The 15,381-nt window shown below is 36.1% G+C and overlaps 1 protein-coding gene across 2 annotated transcripts; it reads left to right on the top strand.

The window, feature by feature from the left end:
- The first annotated feature begins 3,295 nt into the window (after positions 1-3,295).
- LOC121379327 (transmembrane protein 26-like) lies at positions 3,296-14,966 on the top strand. 2 transcript variants are annotated; one of them, XM_041507897.1, is made up of 3 exons: positions 3,296-3,606; positions 11,099-11,240; positions 13,801-14,966. In XM_041507897.1, exons 1-3 carry the CDS (start codon positions 3,413-3,415, stop codon positions 14,290-14,292), a joined length of 828 nt encoding a protein of 275 aa, XP_041363831.1. In that variant the 5' UTR covers positions 3,296-3,412; the 3' UTR covers positions 14,293-14,966. The 2 variants fall into 2 exon arrangements, with proteins under 2 accessions (XP_041363831.1, XP_041363832.1); XM_041507898.1 differs by lacking the exon at positions 3,296-3,606 and adding an exon at positions 4,865-4,994.
- The last annotated feature ends 415 nt before the right edge of the window (positions 14,967-15,381 follow it).

Below are 15,381 nucleotides of genomic sequence, written 5' to 3'. Positions count from 1 at the left end.
GATATATATATGTATATTATTTATGGTTTCGATTGAAACCTGTTTATCTCAGTTTTTCATAACAGATGCCTTAAATCCCCCATATTGCATATCATATAAAAAAGAAATGGTGTACTTCAAATGGACACCTGTTATATGAAAATATGATAAAGGGTTCAGAAAATATACTTATTACCAATACACATAGTTTTAGCGTGTGTCGCAACTTTTGACGTCACGTACATAGGTTAAGTTGACTAAGGCAGAAGCGGTAAGTTGTAGCTGTTCTTTCGTAATTCGATTCATTTATTTATTCCATTTATTTATTTATTTATTTATTGCCCACATATCAATATGGCAGAACAAGGATGTGGTGCCTCGTGATCATATAACATATATGACGTAAGTTATTTTAAAACGGTGTTTATTAAATGAAAGGGCGAGACATAGCCCAGTGGAAAAGCGCTCGCTTGATGTGCGGTAGGTTTGGGATCGATCCCCGTCAGTGAGCCCATTAGGCTATTTCTCGCTCTAGCCAGTTCACCACGACTGGTACATCAAAGGCCGTGGTATGTGCTATCCTGTCTGTGGGATGGTGCATATAAAAGATCCCTTGCTGCTAATCAAAAAGAGTAGCCAATGAAGTGGCGACAGCAGGTTTCTTCTCTCTATATGTGTGTGGTCCTTAACCAATATGTCTGACGCCATATAACCGTAAATAAGTGCGTCGTTAAATAAAACATTTCCTTCCTTATTACATAAAATGCCGTACCCCTTATTTACCAGTCTTCATCAGTTTGCGTTTTATCAGGTTACATTCGATTTCAATGTTTTGCATATACTTGGTACTATTTCTGTAATGTTATAGAAAAGAAACCATTAAATCACCAGTGGCGTGTGTGTGTGTGTGTACTGTGTGTGTACTGTGTGTGTAGTGTGCGTGTTTACTGTGTGTAGTGTATGTAGTGTGCGTGTGTGTGTACTGTGTGTGTAGTGTATGTAGTGTGTGTGTACTGTGTATGTAATGTGTGTAGTGTATGTAGTGTGCGTGCGTGTGTGTGTACTGTGTGTGTAGTGTGTGTAGTGTGCATGTGTGTGTGTACTGTGTGTGTAGTATGTAGTGTGCGTGTGTGTGTGTACTGTGTGTGCACTGTGTATGTACTGTGTGTGTAGTGTATGTAGTGTGCGTGTGTGTGTACTGTGTATGTATTGTGTGTAGTGTATGTAGTGTGTGTCTGTGTGTGTAGTGTGTGTGTCTGTGTGTCCACTGTGTGTGTATGTAGTGTGTGTGTGTGTGTAGTGTGTGTGTAGTGTATGTAGTGTGTGTAGTGTATGTAGTGTGTGTGTACTGTGTGTGTAGTGTGCGTGTGTGTGTACTCTGTATGTACTGTGTGTGTAGTGTATGTAGTGTGCGTGTGTATACTGTGTGTGTACTGTGTGTGTAGTGTGTGTGTACTGTGTGTAGTGTATGTAGTGTGCGTGTTTGTCTGTACTGTGTATGTAGTGTGTGTGTGTGTGTGTGTAGTGTATTTGTGTGTGTGTGTATGTACTGTGTGTGTAGTGTATGTAGTGTGCGTGTGTGTGTCTGTGTGGGTGTGTGTAATGTGCGTGTGTGTGTAGTGTATGTGTGTGTGTGTGTATGTATTGTGTGTGTAGTGTGCGTGTGTGTGTACTGTATGTAGTGTGCGTGTGTGTCTCTGTGTGTAGTGTATGTGTGTGTGTACTGTGTGTGTAGTGTGCGTGTGTGTCTGTGTTTAGTCTGTGTATGTAGTGTGTGTGTGTGTACTGTGTGTGTGTAGTGTATGTAGTGTGCGTGTGTGTAATGTGTGTGTCGTGTATGTAGTGTGTGTGTGTAGTGTATGTAGTGTGTCTGTGTGTGTGTAGTGTGTGTGTGTGTGTGCACACTGTGTAGTGTGTGTCTGTGTGTGTACTGTGCGTGTACTGTGTGTGTGTGTACTGTGTGTGTAGTGTGTGTGTAGTGTGTGTAGTGTGTCTGTGTGTGTACTGTGTGTGTGTGTGTGTAATGTGTGTGTAGTGTGTGTACTGTGTGTGTAGTGTATGTAGTGTGCGTGTGTGTGTACTGTGTGTGTAATGTATGTAGTGTGCGTGTGTGTCTGTGTGAATATAAAGATATGTACCGGCTATATACCGAGTCCATTCTATATTAAGACGCAAAGCACACCGGTGCTGGGTTTTTGGTCCGGCAACTATGGTACTCGATTGTAACAAAAATGGCCGCATCAGATTCTGTGCTAACGCAAACTACTAGATCTGTAATGCCCGGCGCAGACGAGCGTTTTTTTAAAGGAACATTCCTGAGTTTGCTGCACTTTTTAAGATGTTATCGACTAACAAAGACTTTTTAACAATTGTAATTACATATCAAATATATTTTACTGCATAAAATATTAGTGGCTGCATATTAAACGTGTTTCTGATCGTTTTACTATTTGTACTAGGTTAAATTTCATTATATTTCCTAAAACATATTTTTTCGTACGTATGAAATTATTTGAAAACAAAATCCAGTTTGGGCTTCTTACAAATATTAAGACGACCAGAAACACACTTAATATACAGACACTGATATTCTAAACAAGAAAATATATTTAATATTTAAGTTTAATCGTAGAAATATTTTATTAGTCGGAAACATCTTACAATGCAGCAAACTCAGGAATGTCCCTTTAATAAACAATTTTTCTGTCTGTCTATCATGGTTATGGCGCCACGCAATGGGCTACTCTTTCCGATTAACAGCAAGCTATTTTTTTATATTAAGCATTCCACAGACATGATTGTACATACCACGGCCTTTGTTACACCATATGTAGAGAACTGGCTGGGACAAGAAATAGCTCAAGCGGCCCACAGACGGAGATCGATCCACGACCGACCGCGCATCAAGCGAGTGATTTAACACTGGGCTACTTACCGCCTTACTTCAAGACGGGTATTATAAATATATGGAATGGGGAATTTTTACCGTGTAACTTCAAGACTGGTATTATAAATATATGGAATGGGAATATTTTTACCGCGTTACTTCAAGACGAGTATTATAAATATATGGAAGGGGGATTTTTTACCGCGTTACTTCAAGACAGGTATTATAAATATTAGAAATGGGGAATTTTTACCGCCTTACATCAAGACGGGTACTATAAATATGAGGAATGGGATTTTTGTTTCAATATTTCATACAAAAGAAATTGTCACGCAACTCTGCACTCATATGCACTACTGCGCAACACATTCCATTCTATATTTAACCTGGGACAGCCCCATCGTGTCTGTTTTCGTTATATACGTTTATACCAAGTTTAATCCACAGACAGACGTTAATAGTGGAGCTCTTCCAGGCAAATATCTAACCATCTATTGTCAATATTTAAGATTATAAACACATTAAGAATCGACAGAAATACTGAAGATGGAAGAAAGTTGCAAAAATATATGGAAAGCAGTGATTGTTCGTCTGATATTTGTAATCCATTCTGGCTTGGCTTACTGGCGCGTGGCGTCCGTCTATGATAAGTCTCGGTTTTATCTACTCTTTCTTCTCCTGCTGCAGGTGGCCGAGTGTCTCTACGCCGTCATTGGAAGAAAAGGAGTGGAATACAAGTGGTAAGGTTTATAAATGCTCTAAATTTAATTAAACGATTCCAAATTCAACAGGAACGGCGGAGCAGGAGTGGGGCTGGAGTGGTGGCTCTAGCCTCACCCATTCCCCAATAATTCTGAATCAAAAATATTGGAAGTAATCTTGAGGCAGAGATTTGATTTGATTTTGAACTTATTTTCGTGCTTATATCCAATTAAGGTTCAAGCACGCTGTCCTGGGCACACACCTCAGCTATCTGGGCTGTCTGTCCAGGACAGTGGGTTAGTTGGTTAGTCGTTAGTGAGAGAGAAGAGGGTGTAGTGGCCTTACACCTACCCATTGAGCCCTTAAGAACTCGCTCTGGGTTGGAGCCGGTACCGGGCTGCGAACCCTGTACCTACCAGCCTGTAGTCCGATGGCTTAACCACTGCGCCACCGAGGCCGGTTGAGGCAGAGATGATTTTTACTTGTAGAATACAGGAAATTGCTAGAGCCACACCCCAGCCCCCCCCCCCCCCCCCCCCCTCTGCTGCGCCGTGCCTGAGCAGTAAGACTAATTAGTCTGACTTAAAATAAGTACGTACACATTCTGTAAATTACCGTAATATAGATATTAAATCATTTCTACAATTAAATAAGTATTGTTGAAACAAATGTCCATTATCCCTATTTCAAGAGACAGATCTTCTTGGCTTGGTATTTCTGAACACCGGGTTATATTGTCTGACCGCTATTTTGTAAAATCTCAAACATTTCAATGTCCATCTCCTTCTTGTATATTAGACTTCATATGTACCATATTTAGTGCTTTATCATAAAATACGTTTGCTATGCCTCCAGACTAATATCAAATATTTAACTATTTAAACTATTTACTACTAAGAACTATAACATTTATTGTCTCCAGGATACACATTTTACAACAGCCTTAGAACCGTATATACAGACGCAATGGGGGTATAAATGTTTCTTTAGTTCATATGCTACAAATGCCAGAGGCATAGCCGTTATGATTAGTAATAACTTCGAATACAGTGTACACAAAATTAAAATGGACAACTTGGGGAATTTTATTTTAATAGATATTACAATTGTAGGTGAAAGAATTACACTAACAAATATATATGGACCAAATGATGACAACACAATTTTCTTTCAAAACATATTTGAGTATATTGTACAATTTGGAAATGATAAATTCATAGTATGTGGAGACTTTAATCTAGTATTAAATCAAGACTTGGACACTAAAAACTATTTATACTCCTTGCTCACGATATCGTGGGATTTACATCGTTTTCGGTTTATAACGCACAACGCCCCCTGGTGGCACGTTTATTATTAGAAATGTGATGACAAACAACACATTGTTTTGCCCGTTAACTAATTTGAAGAAATGTCAAAAGTTTGGGTAAGTATTCATAGCTTTACTGTTTTGTCATAAAATAACAGAAAGTGTGATTTTACTGACACCACCAATGCTTATAAATAGTCCCAGTACTTACCATACTCGCATACAATTCTGACCGCTATCCGACTGTCGTCTGATTGTTGACAATCACAACGAGGCTATTCACGGTCACAGTGTTACTATATGTAGAACGCGCGACCTCTAGAAAAGTATGGAAACATTTAAGGGCCACGCCTCTGTTTATTGGCAATTTAAACACAACACATAACTTTAATATGTTCTATTCTTGGTTTAACTCGATAAATATTTATTATATAACTGTTGAATTTTACTAAAGTCAGAGTGTTGAGGCTTGGTAGTATTTTTAAATGCCCACACTGCCTTGCATAATAATAATTATTATTACCGACTTTTCCATTGGAAAATGTAAATATGTTACTAAACTTGAAAAACGAAACGTTTTAAGTTGACTTTTCTTCGTTCTTGTGTTGAAGGTTGTTTACTAGACATTACTACAAATGTGTGTACAAAAAGAGCCATTTTTGGCCTATGCGGTCCACCGTATTGTAACGATATTTATCATGGTAACCTGCCTTGAACGGAAGCCAGTGCTATGGTGTACTTCCATCAAATGTTTTAATGTTAGAACTGCATTTATTTGTCAACACAACGGCATGGGCATGATGCAGATATAGCAAAAATTGTAACCCAAGTATATTTACCTTCATATATGTAAGTACATTTCTTAATTTCTTCCAAATAGTTAAGTACCGCGATATCGTGGTACCCCAGTTATACATGTTAACCACCCAAAGGCTCAAAAGGTAGTTGTTGAAAATATGGAAATGTTTGATGTAAAGGATGCATTTAGAGAATTATATCCACTCAGCAGTAGTTTTATTTATGCAGCTAAACCAATTTAAAACAGGTAGAGGTCTGTGGAAATTCAATAATTCATTGCTATTATGTAAAGATTATGTTAATCTAGTTAAGGATACAATCATAAAAATTAAATACCAATATGCAGTACCAGTGTATAATTATGAAAAACTAGAATTGATTTCGGATGATGAAATTCATTTTTCTGTAAACGACCAACTTTTCTTAGAAACACTGCTCATGGAAATAAGAGGTAAAACAATATCTTATGCAGCTTTTAAAAAGAAACAAAATAATGAATTAGAAACTAAGTTGTGCGGTGATATTAAACGTTTGGAGGAAGAAGAAAATATTGATTCAAAAGAAATTGTATTTTGTTTTTAATGAATTAATGGAACTGCGAAGAGAAAAGCTTAAAGGTCATTATATTCGGTCACGTGCAAAATGGATAGAAGGAGGAAAAACCAACAAAATATTTTTGTAACTTAGAACTATTTTAGCAAACTTGTTTCAAGAATACGTTTAGAAAATGGAAAAGAAATCCGAGATCAGGAAGAATTTCTTTAAAGAAACTAGAGCTTTCTATCAAAATCTTTACTCCGCACCAGAAGGACAAGATGGCAACGATATAATAGAAAGAATGGGTGGATTAAACTTTAATAAATTAACTGATGAAGAATCTGAACAATTAGAAGGTGAATTAAAATACTCAGAAGTACTAGCACTTCTGAAAACTATGAAAAACGATAAAAGTCCTGGATATGATGGATTTACTGTAGAGTTCTTTAAATTCTTCTGGACTGATTTCGGTCACTTTATAAGACAGGTATATTAACAATAGTTACTCCATTAAGGAAATGTCCAGTGTACAAAAATTAGGTATAATTACATGTATAACCAAAGCAAATAAACCTAAAGAATTTCTTAAAAACTTGAGGCCGTTAACTGTATTGAACTGTACTTATAAAATGGCATCTGGCTGTATCGCAAACAAAATAAAACAGGTAGTAGATAAAATAATAAATAATGATCAAACCGCCTTTACTTGTCGATTTCGAGAAGGCCTTTGACTCGGTATCGTGGTCATTCATAAATAAAGTACTTGATATTTTTAATTTTAAATCTTCGATTAAAAACTGGATCAAAACATTGTATAACAACTCCTTATCACGAATATTGCAAAATGGTTTTCTATCTGAATCGTTCATGCTAGAAAGGGGGTGTAGACAAGGGAACCCGTTGTTGCCATATATTTTAATTATTTGTGCTGAATTTTTAGCTATTATTGTTAGAAATAACGAAGCACTTAAAGGTATTGATATAGACGGCCAAGAATACCTTATATCGCAATACGCCGATGACACAAGCTTCATTCTTGACGGAACTCCCGAGTCCTTGTACGGTACATTTAAAGTTTTAGATTATTACGCACGTATTTCTGGTTTAAAAATAAATTATTCTAAATCAAAAGCCATATGGATTGGAAGTAAAACGTTCTCTATATCGAGGTTTTTCACCATGCACGATGGAAGTTGGAATTGGGGGGACGACAGATTTTTGTATACTTGGTATTAATTTCTCAGTTACCTTGGAACATATCATGTATCTAAATTATGATCTTAAAGTACTGGAAATACAAAAATTAATAAAATTATGGTCCATTAGAAAATTAACGGTTTTGGGGAGAATAACAGTTCTTAAAACCTTAATAATACTCAAGCTAATATATTTGCTAATATCATTGCCAGACCCAGGGAAAGGTTTTTAAAACAATATAGACGCTATTTCATAAATGTATTTGGCAGAATAAACCAGAAAAGCTCAAACGTGATTTAATACCATAAGGTTATAAAGCAGGGGGTATTAAAATTTTAAACATATATTATTTTAAAACCTCATTAAAATGTTCATGGATACGAAGACTGTTTTTAAACAATTCAAAGTGGGTTACTCTTTTCAAATCCGTTACAGGTATCTCAAAGAACAATTTAATAATATATGGTGATTCTTTTATTTCAAAAAAATGCAATGAGATGTCAAACATGTTTTGGAAAGATACATTACTGAGTTGGATAACTACTGAACAAAAACATAAGCCACAATCTGTAGATGATATTTTATCAGTTAATATTTGGCATAATAGTGAAATAGTTATAAATCATAAACCATTTTTATATAAACATTATGCCCAAAAAGGTATAATCAGAAAAATATCATGTTAATTCAAATTTCATTAACTATGCTTCACTAATAAATGCTCTGAAATCATTCATATCAACATTCAGTGATTTAAGGGACGATCGTTTCAAAAAAGTGAATAATCCAATTTTCCCTTTTAGGTTAAGACTTGTTTTGAAAAGTAAACAGGGATGTACGAACATGTATTGCATACTCAACCATAAACGCATAATCCCAAAAGCGCAGATAAAATATAGAAATCAAAGATTTAATTTTGACTCAAATGATTGGGAACAATACTATGAATTACCTTTCCAAAGCATTAACGATACAACTTTATTATGGTTTCAGTATCGTTTCCTACATAGGATTTTAGCAACAAACACTTTTCTATATATGATTAATTACGTAGATTCTAATATGTATATATATTCTGTTTTAATATTCTGTAATAACTTCCCAGAAACTCTACAACATTTATTATATGAATGCACTCAGGTTAATACTTTATGGAAAGCTGTAGAAGACTGGGTTTTGTCCAAAACAGGAATTGTTGTCCACTTTGACAAAAATATTGTTATGTTTGGTATTATTAACAAAAAGAACGTTAATATAATTAACTGGCTAATTATTAACATTAAATATTATATATACTGTAAGAAAATGCAAGAAAAAACCCTAACTATCGCGTCTGTTCAAAACGTTTTGCAAAACAAATTTGAAATTGAGAAATATATTTATTTCAAAAACTGCAACTATGAAAAGTTTAATAAAGAATGAGCGCAATGGCTCAACCTTTTTATATAGTGAAAGGAAAAAACCCCCATTACACTTAGATAACGATCTACCGAAAGGAAAAACCTTTTGTGATAGCATGTTCATATAACATTCCAACACAGGCCCGACTGTTGTTCCTGTTATTATCATCAGTTTAATTCTGCTTCGTTACTCACCATCAACTTTAGGTTTTTCTTCCTCTTCTTCTTCTTCTTCTTGTTCTTCTTGTTTTCCTTGTTTTTCTTCTTCTTCTTCTCTCGTTGTTACCCTTTTTTCTTTTTCTTTTTTTAAAGTCCTGGACCATAAGGCGTGCATAAAAGGAAGTACTATTTTATTTTGATTTGTACCTGCATATATCAGAATAGAATGTAATGTCAGTGCGTACGTGCGTGCGTGTATGCGTATGTACATGTATGTGTGTATGTTTGTTTGTATATATGTATGTATGTTTACTCATATATGTATATGCCACGGGGATTCTATAATTCCCGTAACTGAATAAAACACGATTATCAAAATATCTCTCCTAACTGTATATCTATTAGATCTCTCTGTAACAGGCGGTTAAACCCTAGTATGGCTCGTCTAGGTATGATCAGAGATACGATCTTATATAAAGTATATATTATTATAGCACGTTAGTTCTCTAGAAAACACAACAAAAACACAATACACTTTGGAATCTGTATTAATCTACGCTGACAAATGTACAGCCGTAGTAGTTAATTAATAACAACAATAATAACAATCCAGAACTGATCACTTAATTAGTTAATCTCTAGGTGTCTAGTTACACAATATGCGAATCACTTCACCGTGACACAACACCCACACGTGTGATAATTGAGAAACGCTTCCAGGAGAAGTTAATTAATAAAGGAATTACAACACCATTCCTAACTGGTTAATTTTTAATTAACCCTTACCACTCGTTCAGTAACGTGTGATAATTTAGAAACGCTTCTTGGGGAACTTAATTAATAAAGGAATTACAGCTCTATTCCTAACGGGTTAATTTTTAATTAACCCTAACTACTCCTTCAGTAACCTTGTAACACAGAATTAATACTGGTACCTATCACAATAAAGACAATAACCTACAGTTTACCTAGATCTTCTAGGATGACTGGCTAAGCTTTATATTACCAAATACTCGTATAAAATATAGAACAGTAAGACTACGATTTACTTCGTCAGATGACCGAAGACACTGTCTAATGAATATTGGTATAATACAGTATTAAAATATTTAAAGTCACATCAATCACATCAAGGTTATACAACAGGGCAGAAATCAAAATATTTACCATAGTCCAACGGACTACATTCCCTGGGAGCCGTCCTTTTTCGTTCTCCTCGATATCTCTAAAAACTAGCTATTTATTATAAAATCAGAAATCGCCTGGGGGTACAAGGCGGTACCTCCCCCTATCATCTGATATTTCCACCGCGACCAAGCGGTATTATTTCTCTCTGATCGTCAGACTTACTGACGCCATCGTCGCCAAATCACGGTTGTAAAAACCGCACTCGCAGAGGTATTACGTAACTACTCGCCACATGGCCTCCGCACCTGGCTAAGGGTGTGTATTAGGCGTACCGATCGAGGACCGTCGCGCAGAAGTATTACGTAACAAGTTGCCCATCTGGGCTAAGTGCAATTAAACTGCACACAATTAATATCGCCACAGGCGAAAACAAATTAAGAGCAGGGCAGTATATTAATTTTAAGATAAATTGTAAGGCAGTGTATCAGGGCTCCCCAACCCTGGCACTGTCTAATGGTCTGGAGACAATTTAAAAAAAATCAAATAATCGTAGTGGACATTTTGTTTAATTGATGTTTTGCGTAGTTGTATTAATATTTTTTTCCAAAGAAAACCTCCACACTCCGCAAAACAACACTCCACACTCCGCCTCAAACACAAACCCATGAACACTTCATTGAATCCCCGCAAACCATAGCACAACCGGCCTCGGTGGTGTCGTGGTTAAGCCATCGAACATAAGACAGGTAGGTACTGGGTTCGTAGCCAGGTACCGGCTCCCACTCCGAGCGAGTTTTAACGACTCAGTGGGTAGGTGTAAGACCACTACACCTTTTTTTTCTCACTAACCACTAACAATTAACCTACTATTCTGGACAGGCAGCCCAATCTCTGAGGTGTGTGCCCAGGGCACAGTGCTTGACCGTTAATTGGATATAAGCACGAAAATAGTTAAAATGAAATAAAATGACTCCGAACAAAACAAATGATTTGTATTTTCAGGTTCTCTTCATGCTTCTTCTTCTACATAGCGAGTACGGTTCCTGCAATCTGCATGCTGGAGATAGACAGACTCAATCGCTATACGGAAATTTACCAAAGAGAAAATGGAACGCATCTCGAAGCACTAATAGCTATAAAAGGCGTGAGTATTAAAATCACTTTTCAGTTATATAAACAGCGACAAATGCAACAACCCCAAAAGCAACAATAAAAAACGCCAATGCCAGACTACCTGAGCCAGTTTGTAGTCCTGCAGGCGTGCCTAAATTCTCGTGGATTTTAAGGCCAAACAAAATGTATTCATGGTCTCTTGTGTGCAAGTCGATTTTGACCATATGCGTCATAATCCCCCCCCCCCCCCCCCCCCCCCGAATTTACCGCGGTAGCTAGAACAGCGCCATCTATACCAGAAATAATGCCGCGCCTCCTCAGGTAATAGTATTACGACGCACAATGCGATTTTTTTGGTACAAATGACGTCATTAAATTTTGAGGATGAAGTCGAAGTAATTAATGTTGCCTTGGATCTATGAAAAAATGTGATGTAAAGCATTTTGGGCATTTAAGGCAAATGAATGTGTACCATGAACAATGAGGAGGGACCAAGACTGATACGGAAGCTATACAAAAAACAGAACAAAATATACCCACCATTCTATGAAATCAATGCTTTAAAAAACCCTACACAACTGTTAATGCCCCCCCCCCCCCCCCCCCCCCAAAAAAAAAACCCACAAAAAAAACCCACAACAACAAAAAACAACAACAACAACAAACAACAACAAACAAACAAACAAAACAATAACATCCAAATCTCAGTATCAAGTTTGGAACTTGAGTCTGACCACAGACCGAATATATATATATATATATTGTTTGGCCTATATGAGTTGCAAATACAGCATACAATCACTGATATCTGTTAGACTTATATGTACACGAATCAGAGATAATGTTTGAAGGAAGGATTGTAATATGCATGGCTAACTATGTTTTAAGTGAATAGTATTTTATTTTATTGACTGGCACTAAAATATTGTTCTATGTCCAAAATACATATTTTCTTATTGTATATGTTGTTTGGATATTCATAAATATTTTTCCTTTACGATTTGTAAAAGTTTAAGTCGGGCAAATGACAAATCCCAAGGGCAAGTGAAAGTGCTTAAAGGGACATTCCTGAGTTTGTTGCATTGTAAGATGTTTCCGACTAATAACATATTTCTACGATTAAACTTACATATTAAACATAGTTTCTTGTTTAGAATATTAGTGTCTGTATATTCAATGTGTTTCTGGTCGTCTTAATATTTGTAAGAAGCCCAAACTGGATTTTGTGTTCAAATAATTTCGTACGTAAGGAAAAGTTAACCTAGTACAAATATTAGAACGATCAGAAGCACGTTTAATATACAACCACTAATATTGTATGCAGAAAAATATATTTGATATGTAATTACAATCGTTAAAACGTCTCTGTTAGTCAATAACATCTTAAACATTGCAACAAACACAGGAATAAGCGCGAACACTGGACACCGCTGTCTGGACATAAAAAACAAAATTACGTATTATTAAACACCACAGGGTATTGTGATGCATTGGGTTTTTAAAAAATTAAAGCAAGTAACCTCTAAAATTGTAATTATCAAATTATCAATATTACTGTAAATAATTATGTAATACTGTTGATAAAGTAGACTTCCAATCTAAAAAACCGGCCTCGGTGGCGTCGTGGCAGGCCATCGGTCTACAGGCTGGTAGGTACTGGGTTCGGATCCCAGTCGAGGCATGGGATTTTTAATCCAGATACCGACTCCAAACCCTGAGTGAGTGCTCCGCAAGGCTCAATGGGTAGGTGTAAACCACTTGCACTGACCAGTGATCCATAACTGGTTCAACAAAGGCCATGGTTTGTGCTATCCTGTCTGTGGGAAGCGCAAATAAAAGATCCCTTGCTGCTAATCGGAAGAGTAGCCCATGTAGTGGCGACAGCGGGTATCCTCTCAAAATCTGTGTGGTCCTTAACCATATGTCTGACGCCATATAACTGTAAATAAAATGTGTTGAGTGCGTCGTTAAATAAAACATTTCTTTCTTTCTTTTTTCCAATCTAAAATCACAGAACTGACATATCACGAAAAGGAAAATTATCATATCATTTGGTTATCATAGGTGGTCGTGTTGTTTTGCTCGAGTGTAGAATGCTAGAATACACGAAAAAATATTAAAACCCCATTTTGTTATTTTAATGCACATTGAAATATGTTTTATATACTTATTATAATTACCTGAGCATTTATGTTGTTTTACATCAAAGCGAAGCGCCTTGGCTCACATTATTGCGTTTGTTTATTCTTGGCTGAAAGCCATTACAGGAATAGTTTACACGAGGTAATTTTACTTTCTTTTGACGCTCGAGTTCCCGGAGGCGACGAAAAAGAAACAACATGGTTGCCCCCACTTAGCAGAAATAATATATATATATATATATATATATATTAATTCTAAAACAAATGTTTTCTTAAACATCAGTATGTGTTGGCGGTTCAGGTATGCATCTTCTCAACACACAAGGCTGATATTTGACCCGGTTGCTCCTTTAAACAAACAGTTTTTCCTTTTTATAATCTCCCAAATGGTATTTCGGACTAGGTGCATTTTAGTCCCTTCTTGTTTTAACTTAAGTAATTTTATTTCAGGTGACCTTACCATTTACCCTTACACCTGACATCTGGGTCTCCTTAATTGAAGAAGGAATGCTCTTTCTGATGATCTTGGGACGACTGATACTGCCTCGAGGCGAACTGTCACGTGACCAGCTTGCAGAACTTTTGTTCGTCTTCATCGGCATGGCATCGGACAACTCGGATCTGTTCGTTCTGTTCGACGAGTCGGCCGTCAGGAAGGACAGAGTGTTGACGATCGCCATCCTTGTCATCTGGTGTCTTAGCATGATATTGTATGCAGTAGGACTAACAGTCGCCGAAACGTCTCTCGGGAAATTTTGTTCTTTGCTTTTTGCATTCCTTCTGCAGGATTTCCCGTATTTGATCGTAAGAGTAGTGGTTTTAGCAAAGTACGCGTTGGCCAGTTATGGCGTTCTCTTCTTTCTGTTCAAGAACATCTTTGTCACGATACTGGTATTTTACAAACTGTTCACTTTGTGTGACAATGATGATGATTATGTTTAGGACTATAGGTCTGTCCGTCTGGCTGTCTGTCAGTCTGTCTTATATATAGTTGTCCGAACTTTTTTTTTGCAATGTCTTAAGATATTGAGCTGGAATTTTGGTTATATCTTTATCATGTACTGTTACAAATCATGTTTGACTTTCATGACAATTCACCAGTTTTAAACAGAATTATGTCCTTTGAACGTAGAAGATACGAAAATTTGTTTTCGCAATGCCTCAAGATATTGAACCGAATTAGTTTAATATAGCTTTATCGTGTACTGTTACATATGAATTTTGAAGTTCCTGGCGATTTACCCAATTTTGACAGAGTTATTGCTCTTAAACTTAGAAGATCAAAGAATATTTTGTGGGCCCGAATAACTGTTCAAATAATTATCAACAGGAATACTGACCCTTGTTATCATCTCTAAAACCAAAACCCGTCAAAACTCGAAGATAAGACTACTTCAGATGAATGGCGAAATCATAATAAAAATTTTTTTCACTGTTCTGAACATTCATGAGTAAGTAAACGACTAACTGGAGACAGAATATAAGATCTTAAACGGACATTCCTGAGTTTGCTACATTGTAAGATGTTTCCGAAAAATAAAATATTTTTACGAATAAACTTACATATTAAATATATTTTCTTGTTTATATTATCAGTATCTGTATATTTAATGTGTATCTGGTCCTCTTAATATTTGCAAGATGCCCAAACTGGATTTTTTCATCAAATAATTTTTATTTCAGGACATAAAATGAAATGTAGCCTAATACAAATAGTAGAACGATCAGAAACACGTTTAGTATACAGCCACTAATATTTTATGCACAAAAAATATTTTTGATATGTAATTACAATCATTAAAATGTCTCTGTTAGTCGATAACATTTTAAAAATTGCTACAAACTCAGGAATGTCCCTTTAAAGGTAGAATGAAAATATGTTTTAAAAACGTCAGCTGCTATATGCTTGCTTTTTTGGTTTTAGTTTCGCAAAGTTTTCGTTAGTATGCGGAGAAGGGGCTTGCTTTTAAAATTATTGCAATACGATTTAGATAGTAGGTTTTTTTCAATTTAATGGAATCCATGTATTTA

Source organism: Gigantopelta aegis, chromosome 8 (assembly GCF_016097555.1).
Source record: "Gigantopelta aegis isolate Gae_Host chromosome 8, Gae_host_genome, whole genome shotgun sequence".
Lineage (NCBI taxonomy): Eukaryota > Metazoa > Mollusca > Gastropoda > Neomphalida > Peltospiridae > Gigantopelta > Gigantopelta aegis.
This window is presented reverse-complemented; position numbering and strand designations above follow the sequence as displayed.